This window comes from Babesia bovis, chromosome 2 (genome assembly GCF_000165395.2).
Source record: "Babesia bovis T2Bo chromosome 2, whole genome shotgun sequence".
Lineage (NCBI taxonomy): Eukaryota > Apicomplexa > Aconoidasida > Piroplasmida > Babesiidae > Babesia > Babesia bovis.
In genome coordinates, this window is record NC_010574.1 from 870,931 (window position 1) to 895,820 (window position 24,890).

Sequence of the window (24,890 nt, forward strand, 5' to 3'; positions counted from 1 at the left end):
ATCAGATTAAAGCCATCTATGTCACTTTGAAATGGAATCCAGTTATGCCACACTCTAACACAATAGTATATATGAATACATCCTAGTACCACTCTACAAATATAGTTCTAGAGATAAATGGATATACACTACAACACGAACTATGGAAGTAATATATCATTTTGACCATTAGGTACTGGTTTGTCGACGAACACCGCGCTTAATCTCTGATTCAAGATCGAAGATAAAAGAAACGCAGTCCCTCACACGCAGTGATACAAGTCGCTTTAAACAACGAATGCAGTCTCCACCTGACTGTGATCCACCACCAGCTGGTGGTATATTATTACGCCACAAAGGGATCGAAGACCAGGACTCAACAGTCTTACCCTGCCATTCGAACCAGGCATAACCGCAAGGACCTACATTAGATTGGTGGAACAGCATTAACCAGGGAAAGACCTTTTTATAATTAGTCATCATGCAACTGCTGAAGAATGGACGGCGATACCAACATAAACTCAACTTGTAGTTGTCAATCATATCAACATAACGCTCACAACGGCCAAGCCAACCACAATCATTCCCAAGGATCCCAACTGCATAGGACATCATAACATCACGACGACGAGTACTCTCGACACAGGCAGCGTCAGCAGCTGCAGAAGCGAAATCTACACCTAGAAGGCCAATGTGATCCTGAGAAGGTAATGAATTAAGTTCAAACATGGAAAGATGCGATGAAGAAGTGGTCACTGATAAGTCATCTGGGATAGAGGGCTCGGTGCATATAGAATCTGTATCCACATCCGTATTGCTGCATTTTAGAGATACGTGGCAAGTGCACGATTCATTCTCGCCAACCTTATACCACGGAGTCAAATAAAACGGAACACTTAATATGGCATACAGATAAGAATATATCAATGTTATCACAGCCATGGTGCCAAAGTTACGAGCTTCATTTTTGACAACCGACATTTTAGACGATGCAATGTCATTCAACATACGGCATACAATGCGTAACAACTCATTAAAACGCTTGAGAATCGTTGGTAACTTCTGATTACGGTAATCATCTCGACGTCCCGGCGCAAACAATGCCAGCATCAGCCTTCCATATACCCTATTTGAGTACATGCGCTGTAACAAGGGCTTAGTGTAGTTGCTGTAACAGTCCGAATCGTATAAAATATAATTAAACAAGTCATCAAACTCAGAAGCCAAATACGATATCTCAGCTAAACGACCATTACAATCATAGTCTGGAAAATCCGAATTGGAGTCATGAGACATAGTACCAGACTTGCTGTTATATAAACTCTCAAACTCAAGCAGTGCAGCCAAAAATGACTCTCGAGAACCAGGATTCATTAATCCTAAATAAGGACCTGGCAATGAACCACTTTGGGGTACATTGTGTAAACCGATAAAAAGGACATTATTCAAACCAAGGCATAACGATAGCAAATTGAGGCAACTGACCTTAGGATCAGTCAAATGTATCAATGCCTTCCGATGTGGAATTATGTCAAAAATGCGTAAACTACGCTCCAAGGCGCATTCTAGGGATTGCCAATCTTCACATACCTGCTGATGAAATACACAGTAAAGATCAGCACTTATACAATCACGTTTGGGAGCTACATTGTAATTGCTTTCGTCAAAGTTACTATGCCACAATTTGCGATAAGACAGTGATTGAGTGAATGTGATAGCATCGGAACCTGTAAGGGTTTCACTTATTGCAGTGCCTATGGCACATTTCTGACGTAATAACTCAATCAAATTCTCGCCATGAACGGCAGACATGAACCGACTGATCTCTTCATCGAATCCACTTCCAGATTCCAGAGAAGCCTCAGCACGCGACATTGAAGAAACTCATCCCAAAATGTAATTCACTATGCGCAGCGACTATGAGAACCAACTTAATCAGCGTCTATGCTGCTATATGTGTAACATGACCAGTAATGTGTCCAGATATAACAGAAGCGGTATAGCAAGCATCAAAGAACCGCTATAGTTAACTTACATAGAAGTAATCTAAACCATAATGTGCATAAACAAGCATATAATAGAATTAGTGTTAACTAATCACCAGCCGATTGCTACACAGAGCGTAGAGGCATGATCTACTGTTAAAGTATTGAGGGAAACAACCTGGATTCTATGGCGCAATAAAGCATTATAACCGTTGATTTTACAACAGTGGTATTCTTTGATAGTAAATATACCAAATGGAATAGTGCAATTTATCTTGCTAGGCTAGGTGTAACGATCTACTCAAGTGGCACGCACACATGGTTGACGCAGAAGTAGTTTAAACATTTATGTTTAGAACTAAAATGTTCATCAATATGAGGTTAAAGGAACATATGTTATGGATTACTTAATCCGGAGACAGTTAATCTAATTATGTCGAGTATTACTGAGGGTAACCAACCGCAGTCGGTGCTATGTCATGTCCAACATGACGAAGAAGGTGACAAAGATATCGCATCGCTACTCCCACAACTTGAACGTGGTTGTCAGATTCGTGATACGCTTTTCAATGATGTGATCAGAGGTTTTCAAAACAATGTAGCAGTCTCACAACAGGTCAGTGCATTGTCTATCCTGAGGCAGTCTATATATGCCTATTACGGTGATGAATACACTACGGAAGTCACCGGGAGAGTACTTACTCGAGAATCAACAGAACAACTTTTAACTGAGGAATCACTGTATCAATATGTGTTTAATAGAGTCCTATCAGGTGAATTATACCCAAACAAAGACATCATAGCTGAGTTCCTCAAAGTTGTACTCGCTATGACAGAATGTTTCCCAATAGATAAATATCCCATATTATTGAACGTAGATCTGGTGCAAGATATATTGCTGATGATGGAGCGTATATCGACCGTCTATAGTCGGCCCGAAGTGGAAGACGGTATATGTTCAACGGGGCTCTCCATAGTCAAGAATATGATGAAAGTAATGGACTTACCTCTTGAAGTACTTTATAAAAGCTTGAAATTAGTACTTCGGAATGGAAATTCTGCAACAGTAGACTTTTGTCATCTACTGCTTACAAAAGAGCTCTTGCCCATCCTTAAAAACAAAACTGTCTCCGTAATATATAACTCACCACGAGGAAGTAGACCACAAATGCTACACGAATGCATAAAGTCCTTGCAAATGATTTTATCCTCTTGTAAACAACATGAATTAGAATCCAAAATATGCAGAACACTGGTATCTGTCTGCGAGTACTCATCTGGAATTGATTTACTGATGGAACGACAATTTTTACCAGCTATCGTCAACTTGGCAAACAGAGCAGTTTTTAGGTATGAAGCCATAATGAAGGAGCTTGAAAGAAGCAAAGGAATGTTTGACGCCACGAGTGCCATGAAAGTTGGTGAAAGCATAACTTCAGACGTACATCAAGTAACCTTTGATGCAGTATCAGTGATCAGTAAAATGGCATTCAAAGGGAATAGAAGACAGATTATGTACCTACTGGAATTTGGCATAATAGATGAATTAGTAAAGTTGGTCAACTGTCCAATATCCACATCCATAGTTAAAACTAGGGTCGCAAATGCATTGGGAAACATGGCATACGAATCGGATAGAGAAGTGCAAGCGATCATTAACGCAAAAGCAATTCCCGCACTCGTGAATGCATATGAAAGAACAATCGACCATAATACAAAACTAGAAGCAGCGTACGCTATATGCGCATGCGCAGCCAAAGCCAATCGACAACAATTGAAATATATCATATCGTGTAACGGAACTTATGGGTTCCTTGGTAAGTGATGTCGAAAGTGTTAATACCTATTACAGACGGCATTGACGGTATCGCATTAATATCTGTTTTCATGGATCTTGTCTGTAAAAACGACCCTGGATTAGAAGGGAACATACGACTGTGTCAAATCGTGCTCAACGCCACCGAGAACATACTCAACATTGGCAACATGGAATCCAAGGAATATCGATTACCAGAAAATCCTTACGCAGAATTGCTAAAACAACACGAAGGAGATATAAAACTTGCAAAACTATCAATGTTCCCAAATTATCAAATCGCGAAAAGAGCGTTACAACTGAGCAGAAGGTACTTCAATCACCCTAAAGTATGGAGTACATTATACTGCTAAATCATGAAGCAGGGTGGAAATAAGACACAGAAAGACTATACATTCAATGATATAACATTTGACGTCTAAGTAAAATTGTATATGCACACTACATGGCGCATACACATAGTATCACATAGAGAGCTGTTATGACTTCTTACCCATTAACCTTCTAAAAACACACGTAATCCAGATTGGGGTTTAACTATTTTTAGCATTATATTCGGGTCCCAACTTCACTTAGTTCACAGCGTCCGTGTCGGCAACCTGTGGAGCAACATCCCGAATACATCAGTGTGTCATATCTAAAGTGCATGTATAATATGTGTTCTAGATTATATACATTTAGTAGCACAGAATATCAAATAAAATTTTGCATAGAACGGATACCCATCCATGTGCAAGTGCCAACCAACATTGAACTAGACACGTATCAACCGGATGTCTAATGATATTGCAATACCTTAACAGTAATTACAACAGCTTCTAACTCATTTAAATATTCTTTGGAGTCACAAGATATGTAAAATCGCAACTTTATTAAACAGGAAGAAAGATGTTGGAAACAACAGATACCAGAAGAACACATATGATGACCCTGAGGAGTACAAACTCAAAATTAAGGGCATCGTCGTACATGAATCGTATGTATGGAAGAGATGCAAAAGCACTATGGGAAAAGGTACCACAGGCACCGCATCTTAGGGGATATGTCCATCTTGTATTGGCACTCATATCGCCGTTGTTGATTCTATGGTTGATGAAGTGTATAATTGTCAAAGACTACTACCCAGAGTATATAGTAGCGTTTGTATGCTGCATATTGAACTTCGCAGCAAGTGCCACTTTGCACTACAGTAGGTGGAACCTCAACTCACTGGACCTTTGTCTCAAAGCAGACTATGCCTGTAAGTTAGACAACAATATGCACATGGCTACACAGTTATATTTCTTATGATAGGCGGCTCAGCTACACCAGCCACGATAGCTGTCACCAATGATGACCTATCTGTGCTAACCACTCTCATACAATGGATAGGTATATCCATAGGTAAGTTTACGTGTTTTTATAATATTACATCGCCAACATGGCAACGAACGTGTTTACACAATGTAATATGTTACATATCATACAGGCACCGTAGGCGCACTGGCCTTCCGGTTCGTCACTGCGTCTCCCGCTCTTAGGGTGATTGTATATTTCGCGGCCGGATCTCCATACGTGCAACTTTGCCGCAACCTTTACAAGATGAAATGTTTCATTGGTCTCCTTCCATCTTGTATGACGCTTGTGATATACATGCTTGGCGGGGTCGTATATGCCAAAAGAGCACCGAATCCCATACCCAAATATGTAGGATTCCATGAAGTATTCCACATGTGCTGCGCATTAGCGCTGGTTACCACGTTCATAGGAAACCACAAAATAACAACCTTTTTAAATGTAATGTAAAAACGAAAACACAATGACAAAACACAGGGTGTATTCCTGTTTGAACATTATTCCTTTGTCGATGGGCTGGCAATTTGGTCTTTAGAGAATACTACAAACCTACTTTGCGTAAAACAATATGCCTATAAAGACTCCGAGTAGATTAAAGTCTTTAAGCCCGAGATATTAAAATGACAACTATATTCTTAGAGTAAGCAGGCTAAAGTAATGACCGCTTAAACCATAACCTTAGTGCGGACGTCGGTGGTGAAGACACCAACAAAGACCTTGGAGCCACCAACGACACCCCTTTGAACCCAGTAGAAGAAAGATGAAACAAAACCCATCCTATCGGTAGGATATGGAAGCCCAGACTCTACGGCTGCCTTACCAGCACGGAAAGACCTGAGGTAACCCTCAGAAAGAATCCTAGAGCTTAGCAAAATAAGCAACTCACCAAGACCAAGAATAGTCATAACCAGACCACGACTGGCGTTGTTACTTCCCTTTTCACCAACCATATTACCCCAAACAGCATTCCAGCAAAGGTTCATCGAAATGTTTCCGGTGAACACAAGGAACATGGTCATAGGGTAAATGAAAAACTTCCTCTGGAAGAAGATCTTGCCTATAACGCCATCAGGGTAGTGCATGGTGAGAATGAAGATAGTGGCAATCGTAATATAACCGGCGTAGAAACAACACCATAGAAGGAAGTTAGGGCTTGTCCATACATGACTCGAGAACAATGAATTGCTTTTTAAGACATTTGTATCCAGTTGAACTCCGAGTTGCGTATTGATATCGATAGGTCCCAATTTTCCAGCTGTCCACTTATCCCCAATTTGACCGTAAGTTTTCAGGGCATACATAGACAAACCAATACATGTCTCGATACACATACAAATATACATAAGTGCCTGGCAGTCACAGAATCTCAAAATGGAGAATGGTGAAATACCAGGGTAGAAGAAGAAGACAAACCCCCAGCAACCCCAAAGCATAATGAAGAACGGAGCAGCAGTAGTTAATGCTTCACTCTGATCGGGATAACCTGATGCGTCGCTGCTGTATTCGGGTTTGGGCGGGCCCAACCTGTCAAAAATGACGACAATGGTCCACATAATACCGGAAACCAACGATAAGATAATAGCAAATAGAATATGGCAATAAAGAGTCCAGTAACTTAGTTCACGTCCCTTTGGCAACAACTTCTTTACAGTAAGGTGAAGACAAGTAACACAAGTTCCTGTAACACTGAAACCAATATTGAAGAAGGTATTATTCATCGGACTCATTGTCCTAATGGTACCATTGACAGCTCCAAAGCAAAATCCAGTGGAGACGAGAGTCCAATAATATGTAGTAATGCGTTTGTCACCAATACCAGTACTGAAGACAATCAAAAGCCTGATAAGTAACATGCAGTGAGCAAACAACAAGACCATGGAGTAACTACCTTGAATGTAGATTCCATATTTCCTGTACTCATCTCCATTAATTATATACTTTGATATAAGAGTAGTAGTAACCCAACCTAAGAAGTTGCAAAAGGTCTGGAGAATATAAGTTACACCCAAGAAAATACCGATAGTCTCAGGGGGAAGACCAAATCTTCTGCACGCAAAAGCAGAACCGGCAAGAGTAAGCATGACAGGCTGCAACAAGGTAAGACCCAAAAGAAAGACGGTGATACGCTCAAACATGCCATCACCTGCGAATAGGGGCTTGAACTTGGTGTGCCATTCACCGCCAAGACCTTTGAAAATAGAATCAGCAAATTCAAAAGGCGCACCCATCTTTAAGAGATGATTCAGCTAATGCAAAATCCAATTTAACAGTAATTGAGCACTGACAAAACTATGTCAGAGGGCCGTGTGACACGCCACAAAGCGATGTTGATCTAAAATTCTCGAAGACGACCTGGCAATGAAGATAATCCTAAAATTGTACAGCTAACTTAGGCATAAAAATAGCCAAAAATAACTGTACACATATACCTTGAGGTGGGACCACGCAGTTTGGATGCGATAATAACGCTAAAATAGCGTTATAACACACGTGTATTAAACCGCGTAATGAAACACAATAAACCACCTTCAAATGGTATTGTTTTCCACGCCTTAATGGTACTGCCCGCACTATTTGGTAGCAAGAGTAGGAACCACAAGCATGCGGCACATACTCCCGCATCTGGGAAAGTGGTGCAATTATGAGGCTGATGTGCGACAGACAGTATATGGCGTCAATCCTTTAGTAAAAGAAGAATGTACAAAATAAACTAAAAGGGGGGTCATTTGTCTTTTTATAAGGGAAATAGTGGTGTCATTTCAATTCGTGTAATGTTCCGAAACACCTACTCCTTTGAAATAACGCTGTGTCCCCAATGCGTTAATATGTGTGTAATACATCTTTTATATATATTACATATGTATTGGGAAATGTTTTCAGTATGATATCTTTTTATGCATATGTGGTTGTGGTTGATTTTAACAGAATAACCATACTTTTGGAAAGTGTGTTGTGTCCTTCGTACTCATATTCGCGTCATTATTATTGCTCATGATTGTTTGCGGGCTATTTTGATTTTTTATTCAAAACGAGTTTAATATTTCGAGTTGTCCTTTTTCTTTTGCACAGGACTCATTCTTTATTGACTTCTGCTATATTGGTTATTAGTGGTTTGACAATTGCTTTTGACCGTATGGCTCAATGCATGTAATGATTGTATGCTGTTTGTTTTTCTGTGTATGTTGCCATTCAGGTTCCGTTGGCTTCCGTAATGTTTATGAATTACACATTCCGGTTGTCGTTGTTATATTATGGGATGTGTTGTAGTATTGCATATTTTGTCTCATAAAAGAGGTTTTTATATCTTCGCACTCTTTATGATATATTGACAATTGTGTTTCTTGTTTTGCCAAATTGTTTATTTAATCATTTGGGGGGTGACCTTGCTTAACGTTAAACGACAATGTCCCACTGTGGAATAATAAATTTCACAGCGTTTTCCATAATATGTGACTCAAACGATTTTATACTGTTGCATACGTATGTTATTTGAAGGTAATCAATTATTTTATAACATATTAGGTTGCCAGCGTCATAGGAACTGAATGTGTTCATAGTATTCCGAAAAGTCTCTTTATTCAATTTATTTGCACTTTATTTGAATCCCATATGCTAAGTAAAATGATAAATAGCTTTTCTCGTTAAGTCTAAAGGCTAATAGGTGATCTCTAAACAACAATTTTCTTCACCGATTTCCATATTCAATGGCCAATAGATCACTGATGTTAATCGGTTTATATTCTACTCATACAGCATGCGTACATTTTCATCTCACTATATGTACATACCACGGTCACAATGATAAAATCTGAAGATACAATGAGCATAAACGAATTTAAAACTAGTTCACTTATTATATGTTTAAAATGATGCAACATTTGTGTTGTGTCTTAATTAACTTGGCTGCAGCCAACCATACTGCATGTAGTGATAGAAGACAGGCTGCCTCCGCAAATACAGTCAACCCTCCTTCTGTTTTATTATGTCAATATTACACATGATCTAGCTAGTATCTTGGGCAGTTACATGGCTTGATGTAGTTTGGAGGGTAACCACTCCGTATGACGTGAGGGTACTTCATTGGCATGCCAGGAGCTTTAAGTACCGGTGGAGGCCGCTCGTTCTTCACTACCACGTTGGGTGGGCAGTTTTGTACGAATACGGGTTGTGGAGGATCGTTCTTAACAATTACGTTTGGTGGAGGCTGCTGCACTACAATAGGTGGGCGAGAATGATTCCGAACTATAACCGTCTGAGGCTTCTGGACTAATATCTTAGGCGCGTGCTGCTTGTTGTTAACGTAAAACACATCGTTGTCATCGCCATGTGATATCTCAACACCTTTATTGCAACGACAGTGAACGTGAGCACGTTGTTTCACTACATTAACACAACCTCTAGGTGCACAAACACGCTCTACTTTTTGTACGGGGTGAACGTGGTCCGTATACTGTTTCTTGTGATGTGGAGTGTCGCCACAGTTTGGACACATTCTCGCAGCAGTAGGGCTTGCGGCGTACTTACCCGGACCATTTACCGTCATACCAGGGCTGTGGTGTCCAACCTTTAACCATCCTTCAAACTCCACTTCTTCATTATCGTCGTCACCATAATTATTAAAGGCATTCATAGGTAATGATATATATGAAGGCGACATTTTAATACTTATGCATACGATGAACTCTAGCGAACTCGTATTCTAAGGAGCACTAACGTGGCAAGAGTGGATACAGTGAACCAGGCATGACACCTATAATCAAATGCGCTTGTGACATATATAAATATAGTAATACAGCCATTCATCTCTGGAATAGATCACTGAAGAGCCATTCATTGATCCAGACGAAGAATGACACTCTAGACCTGTCTATGCATATCACATACAAAATGCAAAATTACCGTTAGGTGGTCCAATGTTATTCCCGGTAGCATGTGCATCTTTAAGGAACTCGATAGTATTCTTCGGAACCTTGATGACAGAAACATCCCACAATTGAGATGGCTGAAGAGCTATTATCACTACTATACACGTTATATCACCTCAAGGTACATCATGCGGTTCTCCGGACAACCTAATGACACGAGTAGTAAAAAGCCAGATTCTCTGTAACATTCTGTTAACTGTCTTTGGGTTATATAAAGTAATGCCGTGTCCATGTGGTAAGATTATACAGATACCAAACAGATACAACAAAGTGCCCAATACTGTACTTACCTCAAAAGACCATGTATATATTTCAGTACATTAGGCACTATTTCTTCAAAGTTTTCGTAACACTGAGTGTTATGAAACAGTCTGTAACCTGCGTTTTACCAATAATGTATCAAGGCATCCTTTGTCTATGATAACATCAAAAGTGTCACCACTGTAGTGGGAACCTATTTCCAATACGTCCATAACATCGTCTATAGCAGTATTAAAACATTGATTTACAACGATAAACAGGTATATGAATACAGAATGAACATACAATCTAAATGGGGAAACATCTTCTTCATCTCACCGATGCAAACCGGTGAAATATCGATATTCTTAACATTACGAATGCCATCTTCGTAGAGATCATGGGCAAGTTCTGTCATGTAGGTTTATCTTTCACGCATTACACGTACTAGATGTCCCGCAACCTATATGGAGAACATGAGCATCCTTGTTCAGTTCATATGGTAAATGTGACTTTAATGATAACCAGTCAGTGTACCATTCATAGGTTCCAACGTTTCTATTAATGATTAATAGGTAATTAATTGACCAACTGGTTGTACCGTTGGTTCCAGTAAGATGTAGTGCTGTACTATGGAATGTTTTCCAGACATTACAAAATTACCGGTTCCATGATGCAGTAGTGAATAATATGTACAGTTATTGTGCAAGTAATGGATATAGTCTTTTGTACGAAGCTATTGAAACGCGGCAATTTTCTTAGCAACTTCCGGAATTTTCCGCAGAGAGACATTTTAAGAGAGAAAGGATACTATAATGTAATATGAGAATAGAATTATAGGCTGCCAGTAGCTGCGTTTTTACGTGGGTTCTCTATGTTCATTGATTAGACAACGGTAAACGAATATGATGTAGCCATTGATATCAAACGATAGCATTATGCCTGAAGCGCTAGAGGATGCAAATGTATTGATCATTTGACTGTGAAGAGGCATGTACTATATCATTTAATGCAGTAAGACCTTGGAAGTCTGGTCAAATGGATGAATGAATCCATCCATATTCAAGTGGCGCATATGATCAACTGCATCATACGATAAAGAAGATTGTAAACATTGGCAATGTCTAAATACGATAAAAGATCTGTGGTATTTAAATCCCAGTTACGTAGCAGAGTATTGAGTGATATACACACCGGGTACAAATTAGTTACACATTTTATATACCCCTGTTGTATACACATTTTGAAGTAAGATTATATTTAATTTATTGTTAATGAACATAGACAACATTTACGGGTAAAAATGTAGAGAAGCCTCCCATGAATGCAATCGCCAAGTATAATGAACAATTAACTCCACACATTCTCGATATTTTCATCTATCACAGATGGATATGTTACATTGTAAGTGAATATTTCATTGCTATGCTTTACCGAAGGTGTACATCACGGAGTCTAGATATGGTTTAATGATTGTAACCAACTCGCGCAACTATTGCGTTATAATCTACCAAATATCATATTGATTACTCCTAGAGACGTAATGATGCGTAATTAGAGCAGAAGGCTGCATAATGGCTATTCACCGCTCCATAGTGGCAGGAATGCTACAAAGGAGATATATGGGATATATCATGAGATATGGATCATCCAATGACAGTACTCCTTTAACAGAGCCATGTAACATAGCACGATATATAGGTTAGTCTAGTCATGGAATGGCTGCATATTCACTACAGAAAAGGTAGCAAAGGAGCTAGGCCACATTGAAATGAAACAACATCAACCAAAATGTGCTGATTTAATGGATTCCATGTGTGCGAATATAACTCAATATACAGCTATGGAAGTAAGAGCCATAGCTCATGGAATAGCGATAATATTTGGAAAGAATGCAAATGATAGGTGGCTACAATGCATAGCCACGTTTACACTAAAACGAGCGCACATGATGCCTGTCTATTTGCTTTATCCCTTAGTTAACAGTAGGTCATAAAGACACTGATATATCACTTTTAGGCATAAGTAAGATGGCAGACCATCGAAATCTGTTGCCGTTTGAGCAACTGGTGGATATATGCGTCAAGCGTATGGATGAGGCAAATTCAATCGATCTAGCAACTATCGCACAAACAGCTGTATTATTAAAACGTAGACTACCAGTATTCAAACTTATGGAAGAAGTTGCAAACGTAACTGGGACGCAACGGATTCTAGACGAGATATCAGCAAGCAATGCAGTACTTATTCTATATGCCTTTGCCCAGACTCATGTTAAACACGATCAACTCTTTAACAAACTATCACAAGTCATTTCTAAAATGAGCCATGACGACTTTCAGATGCATCTGATCCCTCTGGCGCTCCATGCTTTGGCACAACTCAGGTCGAAGGATAGGCATGTCTTGGAGAACATAGCAGATTACGCGCTTAAGGTGGCGGAGCAGATGCAGCCTGCAAATATATCTAGTACAGTATGCGCCATGGCAAAGTTGAGGTATAAGCACCCGTTGCTGTTACGTGCCATGGCAAATCGCACAAAGCAATTGATACCATCGATAAATATACGTGAAATGAGTAAGTAGTGCGATATAATCTGATATGATTTTCTAGGCAACATTCTTTGGGGATTCGGTAAGCTAAGATACGATGATAAAGAGTTCGTGGACAGCATAATTGACCGGTGTTCCCAGTATAGCGACATAGATGAACTTTCATTTGCACAAACGTTCGAAGCTATCAGATGTTACCATGCAGTTCACAAAGAGGATGTTATAAAAAGTTTGACGGAACGATATCTGGTTATAATGCCGCAGTGTTCCACCCAAATTGTCACCCAGGTTGCCTGGTGTTGTACCAGCCTAGGGTTTAACCATGACAGCATTATATCAAAATCGCTTGAAGTATTGACTACACGAAACAGGAATGCAGTTGAGCAGAAGTTCGTAAAGATGTTACTGGATGCACTGAATAATACAGGACTGGAACCTGAAGACACCGTACAGCATTATATCGCTAAATTAACCAGCACTCAGGAAACAAATGCAGTTAATATATGATTATAGAAGATAGTATATACATGGCACGTTGAGAAGTAGTTGTCAACGCAATAAACATACTAGATCGACAGAAGTATAACGCTAATAAACTAATGTTTAACAGGACAACTAATGACATGGCTGTCTCCTAATACCGGGAATGTACAACCTTCTTTATGTAGCCTATGGATTTTTTCATCAATTACTCAAGAGTCACTATTCATAAAATTAGACATCGACGTCCATGTTACACACTTCACGGTTAATATACATGGATACAGACAAAACAGTCCATAAAACTGATGCCGCAAAGTATAAGTGGATCCATCATAATGTGTATCTACTATCTTCGAATAACCCAACTGGAAGTGAACATACACATCTCTGAATGTTGCATTCTAATCGATGTGCAGTTTTTCGAACCCCAAATATCAGTATTAAATATGTAACAACGATTGCAGTATCGAATGTTAAAAGGGAGGACCGGGATGAGCCGGGAATCTATAATGCTATGGGCATGACGCAGCAATGGACGCATGAGAGGAGCGTTTGTATATCGCACACACTATGGATAAAAGCTGTGAAAACATTCGAGAGGTTCTTCTCGACATACAGCGACAGGAACATGAAGCCCTTGATGATTTTAACCGGCAGTATACCACCCTGGTATCGCAGTTCAATGATACTATCAACGAACTTGCAGATAAACGGCGGAAAATGCTTATGGATCCCACTGCGCTACAGGCAACCCTTAAAGCTACTTTAACTGATGTAGAACGGTGCTTTAGTGAAATGTCATTAAGGGAAATATCAGGAGCATGTCGACCTGTAGATGAACGATACCAATCTCATGGTACCATAGCTTGGCCCAGATTTTGGCTGTATGCACTCCTAGGTTGCAAAATAACACGAAAGCGTATATCTAGTTTTGATAGGCATATTCTAGTGTATCTGCGTGATATAAGATGCCATATTATAGCTGATGAAGCAGCATCGGATGCATTCGAGATTGAGATGGAATTCGCCGAAAATCCATTTTTCTGTAATACTTCACTTAAACGTCGCTTTTTATTAGATAAGGAAGGTGCCGAACCGTACGCAACACCTATAGACTGGAAGAGTTCTGCAGAAGAGCTTGCTGAGGAACTTCCTTCATGCGATTCAGACTTTGAATATGACGATTACAATGATAGTTCCACGGCGTATGTTAGCATGTTAGACTTCTTCCAGCCATTCAAGGATAATGTTGATGATATTAACATGGGACTGGCTATAAAGGAGAAAATTTCACGTGACCCTCTGAAGTATGTGTTGATATATGAGAGCCTGAGGAAGGGTGAGCCAGTTGAAGAAAGCGATGATGAGGAAGAAAGTGGAACCTCGAATGAGCCCGGTGGCAGATACCCATTTTCATGGCTATTTTAATATAATGTAACTATCAACCTAGTTATTGTAAAAGCGCCATACACGTAGGTATCCATCCTTCCCTCCTGTGACTAATAAGCTGCCTTGTTGGCGCAAAGAATCGCGAACATCCTTTTCCAAGTCACGTACAAGGCGCCCATTTTTTAGAAGCGATGGGTTGGAGAAACTAACCGTTGTCAAGGGTCCAGAGTGTGCTTTCGGGACCTTAATGAGGGACTTGGGGTCTGATATGGACCAGCAGCACAGTGTACCATCACTGCTTCCACATAAAACAAACTCTTCACATGGATCCAATGTGCAGTGTATGCGATAGCTTTCACACGTGTGTCCCTGGTATGTGGTTAAAATATCACCACGCTCTACCAGTGCGATTGTGTTATTCAATATCGACGCTACGTAGCAGTCGTCGATAGCCGTGGATACATAAGTGCTGGATAGCAATGGCAAGGTACACTCATAACCTACTTGACGACTGGCTTCTCGAGGTAATCGGTCTTCAACAAACCTTTACGCAAATCATATGAGCGTACAGCTCCATCGATAGATGAGGCAATAATGACCTTATCCCTTTCACAGACACTCGACACGCTGTCCTTGGCGTCACTTAATGTAGATATGGGCCCGCGGCTACGGAGGTCCCAAAAACGGATATTACGGTCATCACTACCGGTACATATCAATGTATGATCAGCAACGTAATTGCAACATGTAACAGCGCCTATAGAGAATATAGTAACAACAGAGCCTGCGTACCTCCATGGTCAAACTTCCTTACGACCTTCCCTTCTATAGTATCCCAGTAAAATCCGGAATGCTCAGCACCAGCGGACACGAAATGGTTGCTGTCTCCACTCAAGCATACGTCGTTAACATGATAATTATGTGGACCTGTATGCCATATAGAGACATTCAACTGAATTACCAAAGAAACGCTTAATGTGTAACGGCCGTGTAGGATTCCAAAGACGGACACTTCTGTCGTTACCCGCAGACAGGCAATACAAGCCAGAGAAATCAAACTTGATTCTATTTATACATCCTACACACAAATGTGTACAACGACGATATACGCAGACAAGGTCAAACACAGCATCTACAGATAACTTCTATCCAGTCTATATAAATGGAACATCATATATAACACACGGATGCTACAAAATTACGACGTTTTAAAATTGTTATACAGACCACGTAAATAGCACAGTGATCCAACGAAACTACGCAATACAAACATCGACAGGGAAATGTGTACCAAGCTTCGATTTGAAATGAAACAATGTGTCAATTTTGTAAAATATATGTCCCTCGTAGAGCAAAGTAGATCCTTACCTGTGTGTTCCTTAGATTCGCCAACAAGCTCTAAGCGTGGCATTGTTGATACACTGGCGCCGTGTATAAATGTTGAGTGACGCTTTATTCGCTGTATGGCAACTTTGAAACGTCTGCGATAACTTTCATATAGCAATGTAGGGCCTGGGTCATGATGTTGTCTGCATTTTCACGGGCACAGGCCTCGGCAGTTAATTCATTGCTCAGGGAAGCTAGTTTGTTGAGTACCTTCTCCTTGATTTCCTTTTCACGAGACTCACTTTGACGCTTAAGTCCATCCAATTCGGTTTTAAAGTCCTGGTATTGCTTTTCTACGTTCTGCATCTCCTTCCCAACGGCATTTGCAGTTTGCATTTCAAGTTCTGTCATCCTCTTCATTATATGCTCCTCGCGTTCTTGGCGAGCCAGTTTCTCAGATTCGAAGAGTTTCTGTATAGTATATAAAGGATGAAGTATAATACAACAGTTAAGCAATCGCGCCATTTCAACATACCTGTACGGTGGCCAAATTCTTTTCCAATGCAACACAGTTGTTCTCAAGGTTGTCTTGTAAAATCTTTTCGTTATCCTCACTCTGGTTGCTAATGGCATCGATACGTTCCGTGAGTGACTTCATCACGCTTTCCAAACGGTCAAACTTGTCGTTGAACAAATTCTCTATATTAGTTTGCACCGATACTATTTTGCTGTCGAATACCTACAACCAATTATAGCAAGGCGTGAAGTGATAATCATGTAGATGTAAACAGTGTAGAATTATATTTACGCAACCGAAACATGCTTCCATAGAAATATACAGAATATACTTACACCATGGAGTGCCTTGATAGTTTCCAAACGTCGCTTGGACTCCTGGGTTATCGATTCATCAAGGTTGCATAGAGATTCACTTATTTTTAGAAATCGCTGTTCCTCGTGCATCCTACGCTGCTTAGCGTGAAACTCCATCTGACGTTCAAACCCTTGTAATTTCTCAGTCAGTATAGAAAGCTTTGATTTTGTTGTTCCCTGAAAGCGAGGGTCTTTAGCCTCCCTTTCGGGCGACAGATCGCGCAATATATCGCTTTCCTGAGCATAGTACCCCTCAATAGTCACTGTGGATACTTGATACTGGAAATGCGTAAACTTACGTGCATTAGATGTTTGACGGAGTGTAGGCGACCGATAGACATATCCAGTTTCTCCAGAAGAAACCGGTGGTAAAATTGAATATGTGTGTGTGTTGCGGACTACTGTTGTCCTAAGCGGCTCCGATAATTCACCCAGACCCAGGAAAGAGGAGTCAGACATTGAGCACTGGCTGCCCTGGGATATCATCAACTCGCTATCAGACATCGTTACACATGTGATCAAACGATGTAAGATATGTTAGTTATGTGTATGCTAATAATATATTTTTACTAAAATGTGCAATATAGAGACGACCATATTAGTACTGGTGTGTAAGGCCTTACACCTGTCGCCTGCTATAGGCGGGGGGGAGTGCAATGAATCGTACCGTTGTAATGATAAGGTTCAATACAAACGTGATAAAAGCTTGTCTAGGTAATATATACGATACAAAATGGACGATAGCGAAAGAGCTATGGAAATAGATGCGCTCTCCGCCATATTTATGGAAGGCGAAGAGTTGCAAATTATCAACGAAAATGAAATTGTGATTACTTGTGACCCAAGAGGGCATGATGAGTCACATAGTTGCTCTATGATAATCAAGTTTACGTTACCGGATGGCTACCCAGGAGAGGATTCTCCGCAATATAAGGTTATAGACGGTATGGACACTGTATAAATATTTAATTCTTAACAGCTGTCAGAGTTAGCGATGAGGATATGGAAACTATAGTAGGCATCATAGAAGATGTAATAGAGCAAAATCGTGGGATGCCGGTACTATACACTATTATAGAAGCAGTCAACGTTAGTCCATGCATATTGATGTGGTAACTCCATATAGGAACACCTGGCAATTTGCGCTCAAAGATCGGAACAGAGTGAAGCCAACAGTGTTCAAACGGCCGATGATGACACATCAGCTAATGTAGACACCGGGTTACAGATAAAGCAGCTATGCCCCGAAACGGTACGTTAAACACTACCTGAAGTGCACACACATGGCTTATAGGAGCGGGTAACTAAGGAAATGTTTGAAGAATGGAGTGCGAAGTTCAGATTAGAGATGATCCAGAAAGGTGTGTGGCGTGATATCGACGCGGCATCGAGCAAGGGTCAAATGACAGGAAAGGAAATATTTGAAGCCAAACCTGAGAATATAGATTTAGGTGGTATGTTATGCACTGTTTCAGGCCAATAGTTTGCAGAAAATGGAAATGTGTTCTGGAACAACGAGGCGCTCTATGAGGATGACATTGATGTAGAGGCACTGGAGTAATGTATTAGGTGGTGCAACTTTAAATTATGCTGGTAATTGTATTAAATCGGTATAAAATCTGCGCTATATCTTGTTGGATATGGCGGGGATTGAACTTCTCTCCAAGCCAAGCAACAGACCACTGATCGACGTAAGGAGCAATATCGCAAACGACCTAAGGCAGAAATCCATCGCAAAAGAAATAGAGCATAGACGTGATATAGATAGAAATAGTGGACCTAATGTGTCCAACCAAACTGCATTTCGTAGTTTAAAAGCTGGTGACCTCGGTTCAGTGAACTCAACTAATCGCATATATTCACGCATTGACGAGAGCCTGTCCAACGCGAAAAACGCACTTAGAGATTTAAGGGTGCCAGACATCGATATTGAGGATGTCAAGCAAGAGTATATACAGAAGGTAGGGAAGGACTACTCTGCAGTTGGATTGACATCCTACTTGCTTGCACAAAAGGATGCCAGAGAATACAGGGAGCGCTGTTTCCGCATTTTATCATGGAAGGCTAAATCTGCTGCAGCCGATGGGATGCTCGACACATCGGATACACCCTTCTTTAGCAACAGTGGCACGCAATCTATTCGCAAGCGGACGCCAGATGATGTCCTTTTGACTAATTTGGGTAGCGATAATGGGATCTCAGCTTTTCACAGTCCTGACGGTCTGTTCATATCTCCTACCAGGCCCGATAGATCATTTGGCTTGGGCAGTCCTTTTGCTGCACAAGCTGGATTGATCAACGGTGACCCTCTGTTCAGTGATGCAAGTGATGTCGATGACTATTTCACAATTGGTCCTATGAAGGGCAATGAAGGCAGCCACAGTGTTGGATTTGACTTCAACAGGAGCCAAGGCATCCCCAGCCAGAGGAGCGACGCCCCTGTGCAACATTCACCAGAAGGTGCGTCGGCGGAATCGCAACAAAGTAGGCTAAGGATAGTGGAAGAGCTGTTAAAGGAACATAGACACATCATACCAGAGGATGTAGATCTCAATACCTTAAGTTACGCAGAAAAGCGGCAGCTGCTTCGAGAGCTAGGTTTCGGGGACGATTACATTGCAAATCGTCTATGTGACCGCTCTGCAGGGTCCCAAAAAAGAAGGCCCAAGAAACTGACGCCCCTTGAGGCGTTCAGCATGTACGACAGGCAGGACATAAATGAATCGATGCAGGTACATAAGGATCTGAGTTTGGAGTTCTCACGTTACGTGAAGAGCAACGAACCGCCATCGGTAACCAGCGAAGCGCTCAGTGGAACCCATGAGACCTACAGCAGTTTGAAGGCCAGACTCGGGCTGTGATACGTTATGTGTGGTCCACTGGGATATATACAATCCATACAGCAGTATACGAACAAACGCGCTGGTAATATTTCAAAAATATAGTACTTTGTCAGAATGAAAGTTATACCGGGACTCTAATGTGCCATTCCACGTCTAGCATGACAATAAAAGTCAACCGTGCGCATCCCAAAACACATAGAACAGAATTTGAGCTAAAATATATTTCATGTGAATAGTTATGTCTAATGGTGTATACCGGAAGATGTGGTGTGCAGAGCTAATAATCAAACACTGATGGCACAGAAATAAGGGTGAACTTTTACGCCTATACGTGAAAAACGCGGGATGTCGCTATTTGGTTATGGAAATACTGGTGTAAGGGACTCTTACGTCAGCCCAGTATTAAGCCCTAATAAGTGGACGCGCAATGGACGGAAGCCTATTTTCAATGACAGCCTCAACCATAGTGGCACTTCATGGCTCCCGCCAATGAACAAGTATAACGATAATGCAAAGATGAATTCAGAACCCGTGCAACCCTGGAATAGCTTTCTAGACAAACCGTCGGAAGGAATATATGGCTCGAGTCCAGACATATCTGCATTTAGGTCACGCCTATTGGATTCGCCCGGAAGAAACGTTGGACTGGATGTACCAGCCTACTTGAGAAGCGTTGATACGAAGAGATATTCATATACCCCTAAACGTGTAGATGCATTTGCCCACAGGTCAGTGTCACCGAGACTACCTACAGATTATCTAAACAATGATAGCACCTTTAATTTTAAATCGCCGACACTTTCACGCCGTCCCTTGTTGAGCAGGAGCAATGGGATTACTGTACCTGACCTTCGATATGGCAGTTACACAATGCCATCGCACAGTACAAGCGCCATGGGCAGATATGGTACTACCATGGATTTACATACCAGTCCACAACCCAGATCCAGGATCAACATCCATGCTACTGACGATATACTAAATCGCATTAAAAGAAGCCTTTCAGAGTGCGAGAATATTACCCGGAGGTTAGACCGCCAATATGGTTCGCGCAGATCGGAACCGCCCGTTACCGACTACGGCGAAAGGGTATTTCCACGGTCTCTTGCTGATAACTTGTTTTCTAGCAGGGGCCAAAGTGTCCCAGTATACCGAAATGGCTTAAACTTAAGCAGATCTAGTATAGATGGCAATAACGACGACTTCAAGATGAATGAGGTGCAAGAGCACGAAAAGCCGAAAGGAGCGTTGACGCGTATTCTAGAGAATATAAAGAACATACGTAATCGTGCTTTATTCAAAGCCACTGAGGATACCACGGGGAAACGTAATTTTATCGAGATTGATAAGGAGGTAATCGAATCGCCACGACCTACTCGTCGTCCACGGACTGTAGACGTAGAAGCCATACAACGACGTATCAAAGAACAGAAGCGTGCATTATTATCACAGCGCACGACATCGCATTACGATTAATGGGCACAATATTGACCTAGGCCGTTCTCACCCTCAATGGCGAAGCGTATGTGGTACCACAACGTACATGTTGATGTGGTCGTATTCATTATTTTGAAAACACACGTATTAATATAAATTATGTTTAAGCGATTGGGTACTAACACAGTGTTTAAATGCTTCTGGTTTAGTAGTTTAATGCGATGCAATAAAGAAGCTAATCGAGAGAGTTACGGGTACCCTGTTCCCTTTAAACGATCACGTTGAGGTACAACGGCGTTTAGGCCTAGATAAGGCAACTCGTTCGGATGAATCTATTAAATCACGTAACTTCCGCTTTTGCGATAGGGTAAGAGAACTAACTTCTTCATTGTTATCCTCTTTACCTTTGGCCTTTTTACCACCACTTTTATTACTATTCGCTGTGGTTTTACGTGTTGCCTTGGGTGTATTTGGTGGTGATGGGTTATTGGCCTTGGCCTGCTTGGGTTTACGAGCTGGTGACTTACCGGGTAATGTGCAATTGCCGTCTGTATCATCAGGTGATGATTTCTCCATCAAGGCGTCACAAGTTGCATCACGCATAGATGCGCTGTATAATGCATCTATATCTCTGAATTCTATACCTTCTATAAGTTCACGGTCCTTGTCAGTCATTGTGTACGACATTGACTCGCCGTTACGCGGATTAATCAAACCCTCGGAGACCATACGGAAGTTACCATCTCGTTCCCTTATGAGTTGAGTTAGTTCCCTAATTATTTCCATGTTGGTTGCACCATCAGATACTGGCGATATATGTCTAAGCGTGTCATGGCGTACGTCGTAAACAATATTGTGCAAAAATATTTGCATAACCCTCATGTAGTACGCCTCGAGCTCTTTGATGGTTAGATGTGCTGGGAACTTCTTGGACCATGCGTCGCTACTTTGAAGGAACGCCATAACAGCAGGTAAAGTTTCGTATTGTAAGATGAACCTATGGGCCAGCTTAATGCCCATACCGTGGATATGGCATCCATTATCGTAATCGGACCCGCTCAAAACGCACATTGCAATAAACATTCTATGGCTTAGACCCTTTAGTAAACCGGTGTTACACTTTACATCTGGGTCCTTATTAAATCCTAGTGTCAATTCATCAGCTTTGCCATCGCGCTCAAGCTTGAACCATACACGAGGACAGCCATATACCAGCAAATCAGAATCTTCTGACAAAGCTGCGTAGGCTATGCCTGAACGGCACAAATATGACACCTGAGCATCAGCCTCGTAAGGAGCAACAACAATGCGTACATTCATTGCACGGCATATTTCCATTACACGAGCGATAACTTCGGGGGTAATGTGGATAGCCTGCATACACTTGCGCATAATCTCAGTATTGATTGCTCCACCATTCTTTTCGATCATTGCCAAAGCCTCCTCGCGAGCTTTATCCCGACGTTCTCGACGCAGCTGGTTCTCGGTCTCTTTCGTTGGCATATCATAGCCATCAAATACTGAATGTATATGGAACTATTACAGTAGTTAATAGCGCAAAAGATGCGATATACATAGTACTAATGTATGACAAGGAAATATGGTTAACTAATAAGTGCTCATGGCCATCGTGCATAAGTGTAAAAAGATCGAAGCATTAACATATAACTGCATACAAGTAGTTATGTTAATGCTCCCTTGCCTCTATGAAACCATCACATAAACGTACCCATGATTGGTGTTATCTTATGTGATAGAAGAACCGATAGGATTGAAACGATGAACTTGATGTACTTATCACACGGCTCGCCAGTTACATTGGCAACAGCAGAGGAAATCATACCGCGGTGGATCCAACACATGGCGTCCACCGCAACAACCTTGCCTTCATAGTTAGCTAGACTTACAGTAGTCTGCATAGGACGTAAAAATTGCTGAGACGAGATTATAAGCCAAACAATGCAACCTACCAAAAGGTTCCCTATACCCATGGTGACCTAGAAGAATATACTAGCAATAAACACCGTAAGGGGAATACATAAGTCAACACATTCCAACGATAGTGGAATAGCTGTAAATAACATAGCATCAACGGCAGCCTAGGACATCGTAGACACGATCTATGAATCTAATATCCAAAAACAATGGAAGGAATATGGACAAGGAACAAGAATATCAAAATCTCATAAGCAACACATAGACGTAATAACCCGTGAAGAAATGTATATCCATTAGATGTGTAATGTGTAAATCATTTCATTTGGTCTGCATTACAGAATTGAAGAAATTAAATCTTAGCCGCATAAGCCCGATGTCGGAATGAATAACGTATATATCTAATGTCTACTCGTTTTTATCATTGGAAATTATGTGGAACGTAGTGGTATCTAACGTGGCAACATATTCTTTATCCATAGTCCGAGGCGCTTACAAACTTCATGTAAATGATTAATATTGCATATAGCAATACGTAGATTATTAACAGGGCGACATGATATCTTTTTAGCATTGTTTACACCGTTTTAGTGTCCATGGTTTACGTAATATACCAAAACATTTATGTCTACTTACATGATTCTGGTAAAACACTGACATATAAGGTAGAAGTACCAAAAACATGTATACCACAGAGTTAACATGTTCTTTATTATAGATTAGCTTGACTAATCAAAGAAGTTTTGCTCCACTATAGTTTTTATAGCACTGACCAATAGCTTCTCTGCCTTATAAATATCGTTCTTCAGCACGTGAAGCAATGTTGGTGGTCGCTTAGTTACAGTGAAATCGCGTGATCCATATGCCTGTGTATCGTGAGAATACTGACACCGATCTCCAAATTTACAAGTTCGCGTACGCTTGTAGTTTTGACATATGGCTCTATTCATGGACAGCGATGGTCTATATGAGTACGGTCCTGAAGACTGGCGTAATAAATTGCGATACTTAATTGGGTCACTTAATTGCAGTAGAGCACTTGGACGAGGTTTCACCTTTGATATCACTGGGTATAAAACACTTTTTTGAGGTCGGTCGGTTTTAACCTTTCGGTGTGCATCACGCAACAAACGCTCTAGAGTGGACTCCTCAGTTGCAGAAATGTCGCGATTACGGTTTAAAGGATGGCGATTACGACGGTTGGCAACCCATTTGCGAATTTCTTCTGCTGATTCCAGTACGTACTCGCCCTTGTGGTTCTTCACGTGTTTGAGGGCATGAACAGACATTAGCTCAATAGGTGCAGAGTAGTCACAACCTTCCAGATCGCAGTCCACGTGGGTGTCATCAATATGTTCAGAGAGTTCCGCCGAAGTCCTGAAATACATACAACAAGGCTCGCAACTATGTTTCTCCTCTAGATTCCCATGAATGTCGTTGTTCCGGTTACTTCCATGTCTACTTTCGGATGAAATATACGGTGGAGGTGGTTTTCTATTCCCTCTTGTATAACTTCTGTTCTTAGGTGGATAAAATCCCCCTGCTTGTGCATAAACAGGAGGGCATGGTGGAACTGCCGAGCCATTATACGGATAAGGATACTGTGCAACAGGGGTGTAGAACCCTGGAGGACCCTGTCCAAAGTAAGCTGGCACTGGCTTCCCCGTGGGTACATAGGGTATATTACTATAATAAGGATGTACCATTTTAATTAGAACATAATGTGTAAGGAATATTCCACTGGGGAACATCTAATTTGTGCCCACGGTACC

At 41.0% G+C, this 24,890-nt stretch overlaps 15 protein-coding genes across 15 annotated transcripts; 7 read left to right on the forward strand and 8 right to left on the reverse strand.

Annotated features, from left to right (window-relative positions):
- Positions 1-107: 107 nt before the first annotated feature.
- Positions 108-1,927, reverse strand: BBOV_II003730 (uncharacterized protein). The gene has a single exon (XM_001609846.2). It carries the CDS (start codon positions 1,852-1,854, stop codon positions 169-171), a length of 1,686 nt encoding a protein of 561 aa, XP_001609896.1. The 5' UTR covers positions 1,855-1,927; the 3' UTR covers positions 108-168.
- A 406-nt stretch (positions 1,928-2,333) lies between these two features.
- On the forward strand, positions 2,334-4,216 carry BBOV_II003740 (uncharacterized protein). The gene is made up of 2 exons (XM_051767184.1): positions 2,334-3,781; positions 3,817-4,216. The coding sequence occupies exons 1-2, from the start codon at positions 2,398-2,400 to the stop codon at positions 4,131-4,133; spliced, it is 1,701 nt and encodes a 566-aa protein (XP_051623158.1). The 5' UTR covers positions 2,334-2,397; the 3' UTR covers positions 4,134-4,216.
- A 192-nt stretch (positions 4,217-4,408) lies between these two features.
- Positions 4,409-5,666, forward strand: BBOV_II003750 (hemolysin-III related family protein). Its single transcript, XM_001609848.2, has 3 exons — positions 4,409-5,020; positions 5,056-5,163; positions 5,249-5,666. Exons 1-3 carry the CDS (start codon positions 4,669-4,671, stop codon positions 5,563-5,565), a joined length of 777 nt encoding a protein of 258 aa, XP_001609898.2. The 5' UTR covers positions 4,409-4,668; the 3' UTR covers positions 5,566-5,666.
- Positions 5,244-7,707, reverse strand: BBOV_II003760 (putative integral membrane protein). The gene has a single exon (XM_001609849.2). It carries the CDS (start codon positions 7,341-7,343, stop codon positions 5,781-5,783), a length of 1,563 nt encoding a protein of 520 aa, XP_001609899.1. The 5' UTR covers positions 7,344-7,707; the 3' UTR covers positions 5,244-5,780.
- A 1,387-nt stretch (positions 7,708-9,094) lies between these two features.
- BBOV_II003770 (uncharacterized protein) lies at positions 9,095-9,781 on the reverse strand. The gene has a single exon (XM_001609850.2). It carries the CDS (start codon positions 9,770-9,772, stop codon positions 9,122-9,124), a length of 651 nt encoding a protein of 216 aa, XP_001609900.2. The 5' UTR covers positions 9,773-9,781; the 3' UTR covers positions 9,095-9,121.
- A 60-nt stretch (positions 9,782-9,841) lies between these two features.
- BBOV_II003780 (Methyltransferase domain family protein) lies at positions 9,842-11,114 on the reverse strand. Its single transcript, XM_001609851.2, has 9 exons — positions 10,944-11,114; positions 10,873-10,910; positions 10,729-10,838; positions 10,587-10,691; positions 10,430-10,521; positions 10,331-10,392; positions 10,156-10,219; positions 10,015-10,117; positions 9,842-9,978 (listed from the first exon to the last, which is right to left on the reverse strand). The coding sequence occupies exons 1-9, from the start codon at positions 11,070-11,072 to the stop codon at positions 9,872-9,874; spliced, it is 810 nt and encodes a 269-aa protein (XP_001609901.2). The 5' UTR covers positions 11,073-11,114; the 3' UTR covers positions 9,842-9,871.
- Positions 11,115-11,641: 527 nt separating this feature from the next.
- BBOV_II003790 (uncharacterized protein) lies at positions 11,642-13,355 on the forward strand. Its single transcript, XM_001609852.2, has 4 exons — positions 11,642-11,981; positions 12,020-12,265; positions 12,300-12,857; positions 12,894-13,355. The coding sequence occupies exons 1-4, from the start codon at positions 11,855-11,857 to the stop codon at positions 13,337-13,339; spliced, it is 1,377 nt and encodes a 458-aa protein (XP_001609902.2). The 5' UTR covers positions 11,642-11,854; the 3' UTR covers positions 13,340-13,355.
- Positions 13,356-13,744: 389 nt separating this feature from the next.
- BBOV_II003800 (Nucleosome assembly protein (NAP) family protein) lies at positions 13,745-15,272 on the forward strand. The gene has a single exon (XM_001609853.2). The coding sequence runs from the start codon at positions 13,886-13,888 to the stop codon at positions 14,741-14,743; it is 858 nt and encodes a 285-aa protein (XP_001609903.1). The 5' UTR covers positions 13,745-13,885; the 3' UTR covers positions 14,744-15,272.
- BBOV_II003810 (WD domain G-beta repeat family protein) lies at positions 14,730-16,146 on the reverse strand. The gene is made up of 5 exons (XM_051767389.1): positions 16,073-16,146; positions 15,666-15,782; positions 15,497-15,631; positions 15,209-15,461; positions 14,730-15,173 (listed from the first exon to the last, which is right to left on the reverse strand). The coding sequence occupies exons 1-5, from the start codon at positions 16,113-16,115 to the stop codon at positions 14,762-14,764; spliced, it is 960 nt and encodes a 319-aa protein (XP_051623159.1). The 5' UTR covers positions 16,116-16,146; the 3' UTR covers positions 14,730-14,761.
- Positions 16,147-16,148: 2 nt separating this feature from the next.
- BBOV_II003820 (sf-assemblin/beta giardin family protein) lies at positions 16,149-17,486 on the reverse strand. Its single transcript, XM_001609855.2, has 4 exons — positions 17,203-17,486; positions 16,883-17,166; positions 16,566-16,769; positions 16,149-16,501 (listed from the first exon to the last, which is right to left on the reverse strand). The coding sequence occupies exons 1-4, from the start codon at positions 17,405-17,407 to the stop codon at positions 16,157-16,159; spliced, it is 1,038 nt and encodes a 345-aa protein (XP_001609905.1). The 5' UTR covers positions 17,408-17,486; the 3' UTR covers positions 16,149-16,156.
- A 121-nt stretch (positions 17,487-17,607) lies between these two features.
- Positions 17,608-18,485, forward strand: BBOV_II003830 (RWD domain containing protein). The gene is made up of 5 exons (XM_001609856.2): positions 17,608-17,847; positions 17,883-17,992; positions 18,030-18,155; positions 18,198-18,357; positions 18,394-18,485. Exons 1-5 carry the CDS (start codon positions 17,637-17,639, stop codon positions 18,462-18,464), a joined length of 678 nt encoding a protein of 225 aa, XP_001609906.1. The 5' UTR covers positions 17,608-17,636; the 3' UTR covers positions 18,465-18,485.
- A 15-nt stretch (positions 18,486-18,500) lies between these two features.
- Positions 18,501-19,841, forward strand: BBOV_II003840 (uncharacterized protein). The gene has a single exon (XM_001609857.2). It carries the CDS (start codon positions 18,544-18,546, stop codon positions 19,762-19,764), a length of 1,221 nt encoding a protein of 406 aa, XP_001609907.1. The 5' UTR covers positions 18,501-18,543; the 3' UTR covers positions 19,765-19,841.
- Positions 19,842-20,035: 194 nt separating this feature from the next.
- BBOV_II003850 (uncharacterized protein) lies at positions 20,036-21,323 on the forward strand. Its single transcript, XM_001609858.2, has one exon. The coding sequence runs from the start codon at positions 20,092-20,094 to the stop codon at positions 21,220-21,222; it is 1,131 nt and encodes a 376-aa protein (XP_001609908.1). The 5' UTR covers positions 20,036-20,091; the 3' UTR covers positions 21,223-21,323.
- Positions 21,324-21,446: 123 nt separating this feature from the next.
- Positions 21,447-23,404, reverse strand: BBOV_II003860 (XPG I-region nuclease family protein). The gene is made up of 3 exons (XM_051767452.1): positions 23,154-23,404; positions 22,913-23,117; positions 21,447-22,703 (listed from the first exon to the last, which is right to left on the reverse strand). The coding sequence occupies exons 1-3, from the start codon at positions 23,172-23,174 to the stop codon at positions 21,460-21,462; spliced, it is 1,470 nt and encodes a 489-aa protein (XP_051623160.1). The 5' UTR covers positions 23,175-23,404; the 3' UTR covers positions 21,447-21,459.
- Positions 23,405-23,758: 354 nt separating this feature from the next.
- BBOV_II003870 (Zinc finger C-x8-C-x5-C-x3-H type (and similar) family protein) lies at positions 23,759-24,843 on the reverse strand. The gene has a single exon (XM_001609860.2). The coding sequence runs from the start codon at positions 24,822-24,824 to the stop codon at positions 23,847-23,849; it is 978 nt and encodes a 325-aa protein (XP_001609910.1). The 5' UTR covers positions 24,825-24,843; the 3' UTR covers positions 23,759-23,846.
- Positions 24,844-24,890: the final 47 nt, after the last annotated feature.

What these genes read in the sequence shown, in the direction of transcription:
- BBOV_II003830 (XM_001609856.2), top strand. Translation starts at nt 17,637, where the DNA reads ATGGACGATAGCGAAAGAGCTATGGAAATAGATGCGCTCTCCGCCATA. An exon ending in AGCAGCTATGCCCCGAAACG is followed by an intron (nt 18,156 to 18,197) that starts GTACGTTAAACA and finishes CATGGCTTATAG; the next exon opens with GAGCGGGTAACTAAGGAAAT. An exon ending in TGAGAATATAGATTTAGGTG is followed by an intron (nt 18,358 to 18,393) that starts GTATGTTATGCA and finishes AATAGTTTGCAG; the next exon opens with AAAATGGAAATGTGTTCTGG.
- BBOV_II003840 (XM_001609857.2), top strand. Translation starts at nt 18,544, where the DNA reads ATGGCGGGGATTGAACTTCTCTCCAAGCCAAGCAACAGACCACTGATC.
- BBOV_II003850 (XM_001609858.2), top strand. Translation starts at nt 20,092, where the DNA reads ATGTCGCTATTTGGTTATGGAAATACTGGTGTAAGGGACTCTTACGTC.
- BBOV_II003810 (XM_051767389.1), bottom strand. Translation starts at nt 16,115, where the DNA reads ATGCCACGCTTAGAGCTTGTTGGCGAATCTAAGGAACACACAG. An exon ending in CGAATCTAAGGAACACACAG is followed by an intron (nt 15,783 to 16,072) that starts GTAAGGATCTAC and finishes ATTTGTGTGTAG; the next exon opens with GATGTATAAATAGAATCAAG. An exon ending in ACACATTAAGCGTTTCTTTG is followed by an intron (nt 15,632 to 15,665) that starts GTAATTCAGTTG and finishes TATGGCATACAG; the next exon opens with GTCCACATAATTATCATGTT.
- BBOV_II003860 (XM_051767452.1), bottom strand. Translation starts at nt 23,174, where the DNA reads ATGGGTATAGGGAACCTTTTG. An exon ending in TGGGTATAGGGAACCTTTTG is followed by an intron (nt 23,118 to 23,153) that starts GTAGGTTGCATT and finishes ATCTCGTCTCAG; the next exon opens with CAATTTTTACGTCCTATGCA. An exon ending in TAAGATAACACCAATCATGG is followed by an intron (nt 22,704 to 22,912) that starts GTACGTTTATGT and finishes ATATACATTCAG; the next exon opens with TATTTGATGGCTATGATATG.
- BBOV_II003770 (XM_001609850.2), bottom strand. Translation starts at nt 9,772, where the DNA reads ATGTCGCCTTCATATATATCATTACCTATGAATGCCTTTAATAATTAT.
- BBOV_II003820 (XM_001609855.2), bottom strand. Translation starts at nt 17,407, where the DNA reads ATGTCTGATAGCGAGTTGATGATATCCCAGGGCAGCCAGTGCTCAATG. An exon ending in CCGTCAAACATCTAATGCAC is followed by an intron (nt 17,167 to 17,202) that starts GTAAGTTTACGC and finishes AAGTATCCACAG; the next exon opens with TGACTATTGAGGGGTACTAT. An exon ending in CTATCAAGGCACTCCATGGT is followed by an intron (nt 16,770 to 16,882) that starts GTAAGTATATTC and finishes AATTGGTTGTAG; the next exon opens with GTATTCGACAGCAAAATAGT.
- BBOV_II003740 (XM_051767184.1), top strand. Translation starts at nt 2,398, where the DNA reads ATGTCGAGTATTACTGAGGGTAACCAACCGCAGTCGGTGCTATGTCAT. An exon ending in CGGAACTTATGGGTTCCTTG is followed by an intron (nt 3,782 to 3,816) that starts GTAAGTGATGTC and finishes TACCTATTACAG; the next exon opens with ACGGCATTGACGGTATCGCA.
- BBOV_II003780 (XM_001609851.2), bottom strand. Translation starts at nt 11,072, where the DNA reads ATGTCTCTCTGCGGAAAATTCCGGAAGTTGCTAAGAAAATTGCCGCGT. An exon ending in TGGAACCAACGGTACAACCA is followed by an intron (nt 10,839 to 10,872) that starts GTTGGTCAATTA and finishes AATCATTAATAG; the next exon opens with AAACGTTGGAACCTATGAAT. An exon ending in GATGCCTTGATACATTATTG is followed by an intron (nt 10,393 to 10,429) that starts GTAAAACGCAGG and finishes CATAACACTCAG; the next exon opens with TGTTACGAAAACTTTGAAGA.
- BBOV_II003760 (XM_001609849.2), bottom strand. Translation starts at nt 7,343, where the DNA reads ATGGGTGCGCCTTTTGAATTTGCTGATTCTATTTTCAAAGGTCTTGGC.
- BBOV_II003730 (XM_001609846.2), bottom strand. Translation starts at nt 1,854, where the DNA reads ATGTCGCGTGCTGAGGCTTCTCTGGAATCTGGAAGTGGATTCGATGAA.
- BBOV_II003870 (XM_001609860.2), bottom strand. Translation starts at nt 24,824, where the DNA reads ATGGTACATCCTTATTATAGTAATATACCCTATGTACCCACGGGGAAG.
- BBOV_II003790 (XM_001609852.2), top strand. Translation starts at nt 11,855, where the DNA reads ATGGCTATTCACCGCTCCATAGTGGCAGGAATGCTACAAAGGAGATAT. An exon ending in TAACATAGCACGATATATAG is followed by an intron (nt 11,982 to 12,019) that starts GTTAGTCTAGTC and finishes TATTCACTACAG; the next exon opens with AAAAGGTAGCAAAGGAGCTA. An exon ending in GCTTTATCCCTTAGTTAACA is followed by an intron (nt 12,266 to 12,299) that starts GTAGGTCATAAA and finishes TATCACTTTTAG; the next exon opens with GCATAAGTAAGATGGCAGAC.
- BBOV_II003750 (XM_001609848.2), top strand. Translation starts at nt 4,669, where the DNA reads ATGTTGGAAACAACAGATACCAGAAGAACACATATGATGACCCTGAGG. An exon ending in TCTCAAAGCAGACTATGCCT is followed by an intron (nt 5,021 to 5,055) that starts GTAAGTTAGACA and finishes ATGGCTACACAG; the next exon opens with TTATATTTCTTATGATAGGC. An exon ending in ATGGATAGGTATATCCATAG is followed by an intron (nt 5,164 to 5,248) that starts GTAAGTTTACGT and finishes CATATCATACAG; the next exon opens with GCACCGTAGGCGCACTGGCC.
- BBOV_II003800 (XM_001609853.2), top strand. Translation starts at nt 13,886, where the DNA reads ATGGATAAAAGCTGTGAAAACATTCGAGAGGTTCTTCTCGACATACAG.